Source organism: Ipomoea nil, unplaced genomic scaffold (genome assembly GCF_001879475.1).
Source record: "Ipomoea nil cultivar Tokyo-kokei standard unplaced genomic scaffold, Asagao_1.1 scaffold2792, whole genome shotgun sequence".
Taxonomy (NCBI): domain Eukaryota; kingdom Viridiplantae; phylum Streptophyta; class Magnoliopsida; order Solanales; family Convolvulaceae; genus Ipomoea; species Ipomoea nil.
The window spans coordinates 1,177,113-1,186,131 of record NW_017619220.1 but is presented as its reverse complement, the minus strand read 5'-3'; the positions used below and the strand labels follow the sequence as shown (position 1 = coordinate 1,186,131).

The 9,019-nt window shown below is 34.7% G+C and overlaps 1 protein-coding gene across 2 annotated transcripts; it reads right to left on the bottom strand.

The window, feature by feature from the left end:
- Positions 1-230: 230 nt before the first annotated feature.
- Positions 231-8,236, bottom strand: LOC109157878 (probable proteasome inhibitor). 2 transcript variants are annotated; one of them, XM_019305728.1, is made up of 11 exons: positions 7,897-8,236; positions 3,312-3,581; positions 3,018-3,189; positions 2,769-2,906; positions 2,220-2,309; positions 1,363-1,440; positions 1,231-1,262; positions 1,071-1,134; positions 761-841; positions 433-517; positions 231-385 (listed from the first exon to the last, which is right to left on the bottom strand). In XM_019305728.1, the coding sequence occupies exons 2-10, from the start codon at positions 3,484-3,486 to the stop codon at positions 442-444; spliced, it is 906 nt and encodes a 301-aa protein (XP_019161273.1). In that variant the 5' UTR covers positions 3,487-3,581; positions 7,897-8,236; the 3' UTR covers positions 231-385; positions 433-441. The 2 variants fall into 2 exon arrangements, with proteins under 2 accessions (XP_019161273.1, XP_019161272.1); XM_019305727.1 differs by having other exon boundaries at positions 231-517.
- Positions 8,237-9,019: the final 783 nt, after the last annotated feature.

Sequence of the window (9,019 nt, the reverse complement as noted above, 5' to 3'; positions counted from 1 at the left end):
TTGTGAAATTATTATTTTTTCCAACACACTATTTAAATTGTGCCTCCGATTAATGCCTTCTTTATTCAATTTTGCTTATTCTTTATTACTCATTTCTTTATTTTGGTAATAGAATGAATAATTGATGTCTCTAATGCCCCTTGACCATTGTCGCCACTGTGATGATCATGTGTCACTCTTTACATAGAAGATTGTAGTGATAATCTTGCTGGATTTAAAGCATATACACATCACAAAGATTGAGAGAGATATCCATAAGTTAATAATAGAAAGGGGGAATGAATCTAAAAACTCCGCCAATATGGTAGTATTGTAACTAAAACTGTATTTATTACATGATAATATGGGCGATTTGCTAGTAAATGTAGTGCAACCCTATTCACAACTGACCCTGCCTTCTTATGATTCCCATCACCACTCTATAGAAACAAACTATTCAGTCTATATGAAATCTGAACCACCTCCAAAGTGCTCCAGATCAGGATGGTTCCTGCCGCTTCCGGGTCTAGTTGGGTCCCTGCAAAATGTTGCCAAGAAAAATTACGGGGGATCTATAAATCCACTTAGTCGCAGATGAGATGAGCTACCAATATTCATAACTCCCGGAGAGTTTCATCTTTTGCATTGCAATATAGAAAATGTTATTTTGAAATGCTATTATAAAACCTTCACCAAATATGACTGATTCCGCGATAGTACCCTTATATAGGAACACTAATTAACCAAAACAATTGAGTATGATCAATATGCATAAATATACCTGATAAAACGACCTGGCTCAAAACCAGGAACGTCGGGTGGACCAAATGGATCAAAACGAGCACCTGGTGGTGGAATACCCCTGTAACAATAATAGGGCAGTTTAGAGTCAACTCAAAGTAGATTTACGTATAGATGGGAGGGAGGAGATAAAATAGTGATTGCACTAAGAGCCTTGTAGTCGGTGGCACATGCTCGAGACTTTACATAAGAGGTCTTAGGTGCATTTTCCATTACCCTTCGATGTATCAAAAATTAAAACAAAAAATTAAGTCTGCAAAGGAGAATGCAGTGGAAGAGAAGCAACTTACTGGAATCCCCCAGGGAGACGAGGATCTCCACTTATCCCAGGGAAAAAACGACGATCTCTGGGTCCTAAAAGAAATTAGAGTAGCCATCAAGTTTAGAAAAGGATTTAATTCAAGATTTGAAAATCAGAAAATCAAACACCAGGTAGGAACAGTCACAAACCTACAAGCATGCCTCCATAGCCTCCAATATCTCTGAAAGGACATGTATCAAAAAACAAATAAGCACATTTAGGAGTACGATCAAAGAAGAGCCATCTAAAATGGAGAAGAGGTGCAAGGAGAGCTAAGGAACCTGGTAGGGTAAACACCGGCACCTGGTCCAGGGAATATGTCACTGCCACCAAAAGCAGGAATGGGAGGAACCACATATCTATATAGACAGATAATAATAATAATGATAATATTATAAGAGAATCATCAAGAGAAACTAATACTAACAAAATAAAAGGATTGAACATAAACCAGAAATACAGGACCAAAAATTACATATTCAGATGCATATTTTATTGATATTCCATAAGACATGCTTACTACTGCTACAAACAAGGCAGAGTTGAAAAAAACACTGGCACTTCGTATTTACTCAATGTTCAGCTACTTCATGTTATAGCCCAACATAGCATCTAGGTGCAGTTTATCAAAGAGTAACACATAAAAGGTTGTCTACATCTATAATCCAAGAATGCTAGTTATACATCTGATTTCATTATTATGTACTCAGACATTCTAACTCCAAGCAATTCCCAGGGCATCTGAATACGTGAATCACATGAATTCAATTTCACATGATTCAAGAAAACAGTTGTTACTTCAATCGCATATAAAAGAAAGGAGAACCAGATTATTGCATATTCAATATCATTCTTGTAAAATAACACAGTTCTAAAGACACCCCAGTACAAAATATGAATTATAATAAGTACCCACTTAGGCAACAACAAATAAATAACACATCAAATAACATAAAAAAAGCATGTCTACAATTTAATTGCTAGTTTAATGTGATCCTAAGTGCAAAGAACCTGTGGGTCAAAGATTTCAACACACGTCGAATTACGATGAGTACCTCATGGGTGACAACCAAATAATACAATAGCATATACAAGAAGATAAATAAGTAGTGCAATCCAACTTCTAATTTGACATTACCCTGGAGGAACAGAACCCAAATGCTGATATGGGTCATCAGATTCAGCGCCACGTCGATCAGCAGTATCTCTGATTCCTCCGTTTTCAGAACTGTACATGGGTATAGCAAAGTAATTCATTAGTGGCAACTAAAATCAACCACCTCTTTAGCTAAGCTAAACACAATAAGGATGACTACAACAACCATCCAGATCACACCGAACTAGTACCATTCCAGTTTGTAACAGGCCTTGAAACGGGACCATTCTTGTCCCAGTTTAGGGTCCTATAATTTGAGGAACAGAATAGGTGGCTCCCATTCGAAACTGGCTATCTTTATATTTTTATTCTTTTATAATTTAAAATGCAATTCAATCAAATGTACAAATATTTTTTACAACAGAAGTTTAATTACTTTCAATTTTGCACTAGTTTACATTTCCAAATCCACAATTGTCTCATATTCCAAATAAAAATGGAAAACTCTAATGCAAACTATGCACAGGAACAACAGCCAGTTTCAATGCACATGAGTTCGTCAACAAAGTGAGTAGACCAAATAACATGTACCTTGATGATTGAGTGGATGATTTCACTGCTGGCGAGCCCTTGCTCAAAATTTCTTTATTAATTTCTTCAACAAGCTTACCAAAATTCTTATACTGGGAATCATAATTAGCCCCTCCATTCTCAACATAATCATGAACACTGCACATTACCAGCAATGACAATCACAAACAGAGTATATTTTAAAGAACTCCCTTATTCCTATGCTTACTTCACTCAGTAAAAACAGAAAGGAATTTGGAAGGAACTTACTTCAGTTCAAGATGACGAGGAGCACTAGCGCCTTCCCACAATGCATCAACGAGGAGTTTACCATTCATGACGATGCACTTTATTAAAACCTTCTTTGAATTTCCCTCAGGAGTTGAATAGATAAAGCCGTAGTTGTCCTCAAAATCATTCCAGTGATCAATCCCCACCTCATCTAACCAAAGTAAATAATAACCCCCAAAACTTTCATAACCGTAAACCAAACCCTAAAATTCATAAATATAACCGCGAGAATCGAAATAATAACTTGTAAAATTTGTTCTAGAGGGAGTTTACCAGCGAGGGCTGAGGAGAATGGATCGTCGGAAAAAGCAGAGGGGCCGGTGGCAAGAAGAACAAAACCAGAAGCAATACACGAAGCGTGGACGGCGAAGGCGACCTTGTCGTGGGGATTTCGGAAGGTCGGTCTCGATGCCCTAATCAACGCCATTACTGTCTTGTCGGTCGCCATGGGAGATGAAGATGAAACTGAGATTTACGCCAAGGTGAGGGAGGGTTTAACAAACTGATGGAACTATAGTGATCGGTGCTTGAATAGCTGAAATGCTGAATATGAAATATCTATCAATACTTGGGAAAAAAGTTCTATCCGATCTTAGGAAAAAGATTTTTGTTTTAAAATTTGAAATTACAATCATTAAATAATAACATATTTTATATATGTTAATATTTTATATATGTTAATTTAGTTGATGGTCTAAATTAAAAATTTTTAACTTAGATTTATTTTTTAATATATAAAAGATATATTATTAAAACTCTAATCAAGATTTTTTAAATGATATTAATATTAATATATTTTATTTTAACTTTTATTATCTTTTGACATTATTATTACACATGCATACAATATTTTTTTTTAACATTATTTAATGTTAAGTTTCACTTTATTTATATTTTAATTAAATGTTGTTAATAAAATAGACCATAGAGAAAATATTTTTACAAAGTAAAATATTTTTCACTTCTCCAATTTGTTTTGATTTATGGAATAATTTAGTAGTTCAAGATATAGTTCAGAAAGTTATTTTTGAGGATTGTATCTATATTACATTGAATCTATACTAGTAGATAGATTTAGTTCAGAGTAACATTCTCTTATTTGAAGATGAAGACTAAGACCAAGAGTAAACTAGATAAGAAGACCGGTTCAGGATGAAGTCCAAGACAATTAACCAGTTAGAGCTAAATTCGAAAGATCAATTATAAATGCACATCGTCTACATGCAAATCAATTTGATGATTTTCAAGATATTACACAGCATATTCAGAATTTGTTCAAGGGCATATTCATGGAGCTTAAACGGAGTAACTTAGCGAATTTACAATTCATATAAGTTGGATTTGATACTTGATGATTTCGGACCGTTAAACACAATTGTGTACTTGGGAGAGCTACAGTTGAGTGGGAGTCTCAATTTCTAAGATTGGAAAATCTTGTACCACCTCTTCAAGAAACTTCAACGCGTTTAAAATGTTGAGGATCAGCTGTAGAGTTCGAAGTGTTCGCTCGTAATTGATTATTTAGTAAACACGTTCAATTGGTTATGAATGAAGAGATGAGCAATGGGCAAACCATTTTGTGGTGCCCCCAAATGTAGAAATGTCTATTCCAAACTAGGTTACCAACCACGATGTGTTCATGTGCATGTTTACTTGCTTCTTGCTTATGTGTTTGCGTATTAATTTCCGTTTGTACTACGACTCGAACTAGTTCACGCAGTGTACTGAATAATTCAGTTACGCATCTTGCAATCTGGTTATTAACACTTAAGTTTATATTGAGTTACGACTTACGCAAAACTTCAAATGTTATCATAATTACATTTAGTAATTTATCATTTCTAAAATTCTTACTTCAATAATATTAATATGAATTCTACCACTATATATATATATATATATATATATATATATATATATATATATATATATATATATATATATGTGTGTGTGTGTGTGTGTGTGTGTGTGTGTGTTGAAAAATACACTACGCGGTGCCCGGGGGCATCTAGGTGCTCAATTTTTTATTTTATTAATTTTTTATTTTATTTTTTAGGGGGTTATTTGCCAAAAAAAATTAAAAAAAAAAAATTAGGATTCAACCGCCTAGAACACCTAGGGGACCGACCGCGGAGGAAGTCGATTTAGACATTCCTCGACGCGATCGAGCACCGATTAATCGGTGTCTAGGCGCGATTTTTACAACAGTGATATATATATATATATATATATATATATATATATATATATATATATATATATATATATATATATATATATATATAATAGAGATTAAATGCATAGGGGGTGTCCAGGGGGAAACATGCTGTGGTAATGTCATTGATCTTGCCAAAATCAACATTCAGGATGAACATAGATTAAAAAAAATGAGGTGGCAATTTGATCATTTTGCGTATTGTTGAAACTTAAGGTGCGTATTTTCTGTGCTCAAGGTGCGTCAATTATGCACTCGAAAACTTTAAGGTGAGTCCTTTTAACACTTAAGTTGCATTAGTTATGCACTTAAGATGCATAAGTTCTCCACTTAAGGTACACCATTTTAACACTTAAGGTACGTGATTTTACCATTTAAAGTGCAATATTTTATTACTTAAGGTGCGCAATTCTAACACTTAAGTACGTCATCCTAACACTTAAGGTGCGTCTATGTAACACTTAAGGTGCACCCTTTGTTTCTGCTGTCCAAAACGCGCGTTTTTTTTATTTTAATTTTCATTTATTTGAGCCATGCAATTGACCTTCTTAGGTGCAGTTGTGCAATTGCTTAGGTGGTGGTTTTCCTTCTTAAGGTACGTTGTTTTCCTTGTTAAATTGCGTAATTTTTATGCTTAAGGTTTTCCTTCTTAAGGTCAATTGTTGAAACTTAAGGTGTGCCATTTTAAAAATTTAGGTGCGTGATTTGTGTTCTTAAGGTGCTTTGTTTGTGTGCTTAAGGTGCGTAGTTTGTGTACTTAAACCTCAGGAAAACCATATCAGGATTCTAGACATACAATCAGGCAATGTACTGTTACCTACCATTTAATGCACAACTTTATATTTCTGATTGTGGTTAAATGACACTGAAGAAAGTAAGAATCTTCCAGCAGAAAATATTACCAAACACCAGATTCATGACTGCAATTGCCATCCTATAGAAGAGAAAGGGCTTATATACCCTGACTCCACCATTTGAATTTATTATTTCCTCATCATCCACACAACACAGAACAACATAATCCCTCCCAATGACTTGCAATATGAAACAAACACAAGTCCTTCAAATAAAACCAACAAAAAAATTAGACAGCGCATTTAGAATATAACATGAGATCAGAACACCATAAACTCATTAAATTTCTAACGAAGGAAAGCACAAGACATTCCAAGAAGTCCCAAATCCCAAGTTGCCATTGGCTAGAAGTATCTTCTATCTTCATCTTTCAACACCAAAAAAAAAACCATTTCCAATCAGCTTTAAGTATCACATGCATCCATATAGTCCAACTATATGAAAATAATCACAGGGCATCTAGACCCCACTTCCAAAGTTGTACACTCGCACCAACCCCGGGAAGATTAGCCCATCAGCGCACCGAATATATCGGTGCATTACAAAACAAGGGGTTCTTATTCATGAAATTGACAGACCCTGCCCCTTTGTCAACACCTTTGAGTCACAGAGTCAATCAAGTTAATTTCTCAATTTTTAGTTAGTAATTTTGACAGTCAAGCAACATTATGTCCTATTTAATTTGGCAAACATCAAATCTGCTCTTTCTGCCAAGACCTTGTGGTCTAATGGCATCAAGGTTGGACTCTCATATGGGAGGTTGTGGGTTCGAGCCTCAGTGGAGGCGGTATCGACTCTTTGTGCTTCAGTGGGTTGAGAAAATAGTTATGAACAGATACTACATTGTAATAGAGTCAATAGCATTCAAAAAAATCTGCTCTTTCTTGTAAGTGCTAGTTTCCTTCAACACACTAAGTAGTCACTAAACTACTATTATTATTATATTATAACTTAACTACCACTTTAATAAATCTAAAGCGCACATACACGGTAATATATTTGGCCGTCTTTATTCGTCCTTTATAACATAATAAACAAAGATTCAGACAAAAGCTATGGGAATCGAATGACAAGCTAAAGCATACAAGAATTAAGAATATAATAAGGCCTTGTTTATTCAACTTTTTTTTTCTGTAATTTTATTTTTTTATTTAACAAACTCTTTATACATATCATTATCCATCTTCATTCTTCCTTTATAGCACTGGAATTAAATGTGCTGCACCTTCACCAACATAATGGACCAAATATGAAATAGATGTTACAACAGGAAATCTTCTTAATACACAAATTTGAGCCCAGTTGTATATCAAGGTTTTACTGTGTCCATCTTGCTCTAATTCTTGTACTGTGTCTGTGACCTTAGACTAACTGTTGATGGTGATGTACACAGTACAATATATATATATATATATATATATATATATATATATATATATATATATATATATATATATATATATATATATATATATATATATATATATATATATATATATATATATATATATATATATATCTCAATCCAGAATGATTTTTTCATGTGATCTGTTGGTGTGCCTTCTCCATTATTATGAATTTATGGCTTAATTATATGGTGAATTTAAGAGTGACAAAAAAAAAAAAAAAAAAAAAAAAAAAAAAAAAAAACTACACTGTTGAATCTAGCTAGTAATCAATTTCATAAATCCACTATCTCAAGCCATAGTTTTCAATTTCATAAATTACTATTAGTTCATACTGTAATATATGTAAAACATAAATAAACATAATTGAACGAAGGCTGACCTGCTGTCGACGATTTCAAATGAACACTGGAGAAGGTCGTCGGCTGTGACAGGGGCACAGGGCTGTTCGTGGTCGGCGGTGGCGTTTAGATTGCGGCCGTGGTCAGCGGTGGCGTTAGCTTGCGGTCTGGTCGGCGGTCGCTCGGGTTAGCGTCTGTATCGCAAACGGCAGAAGTGCTGCAGTGGCGGCTGGGGAAAAGGAATCGGCGGTGGCTGCTGGGGGAAAGGGATCAGCGATTCGGCGATGGCTGCGTGCTGCGACTCAATCTCTATACTCTATTTAGGGAATTAGCAAATAAATTCCCAAGAAATTTGACAAGGGGGTGAAATTTGATTTTTTAAAAATTAAAAAATAAATTCCTTATTCAAAATAAATAAATAAATAAATTCCTTAATACGACACCGTTTTAGGAGAGGAGAGAAATAAAATTAAAAAAATAAATTACGACGGAATATATTCTGTCGTTAATTCCGTCGCAATATTTACACAACGTAAAACAAATGATTTCTTTCATGACACAACAGAATTCGTCGCAATTTGCGTCGAAATAAAGTAAATCTGTCGTCATTTTCTTCGTGAAATGGACGACGTAATTTAGGGTCCGTTTGGAAAGCAGTAAAATGACTTCTGAAAAATGGGCCATTTTTCGGAAAACATTTTCCTTTCTAGTGTTTGGTTGCATTCTGGAAAATTGTTTTTGTGTGTTTGGTTCATTTTCTGGAAAATGAGTAGAATTGTATAATTAAACATTTTAATTATTTTATTTAGAATATTACAACATGTATAATAATAATAATTTTAAATATAATAAAAAACTAATAATATATCAAAAATATTATGGTGGTGGTGGTGTAGTGGTAGTGGTGTTATTTGTTATATAATAATAATAATAATAATAATAATAATAATAATAATAATAATAACTGGTGGTGGTATGACGGTGGTAGCAGTGGTGGTGGTGATGGTGTGGTGGCGGTGGTGGTATGGTGGTGGTGGCAGCGGCGACGACGGTGGTTGTGGTGGTATGGTGGTGGTGGTGGTGGCAGCGACGGTGGTTGCGGTGTATAGTGGTGGTGGTGGCGGCGGCGGTGGTATGATCGTGGTGGTGGCGGCGTCGGCGGTG

Excerpts from the sequence above, each read along its gene's own strand:
- LOC109157878 (XM_019305727.1), bottom strand. The coding sequence starts at position 3,486 with ATGGCGACCGACAAGACAGTAATGGCGTTGATTAGGGCATCGAGACCG. Across the intron at positions 1,263-1,362 it reads GCCGGTGTTTACCCTACCAG|AGATATTGGAGGCTATGGAG; the intron begins GTTCCTTAGCTC and ends ATGTCCTTTCAG. Across the intron at positions 1,135-1,230 it reads CTATGGAGGCATGCTTGTAG|GACCCAGAGATCGTCGTTTT; the intron begins GTTTGTGACTGT and ends AATTTCTTTTAG.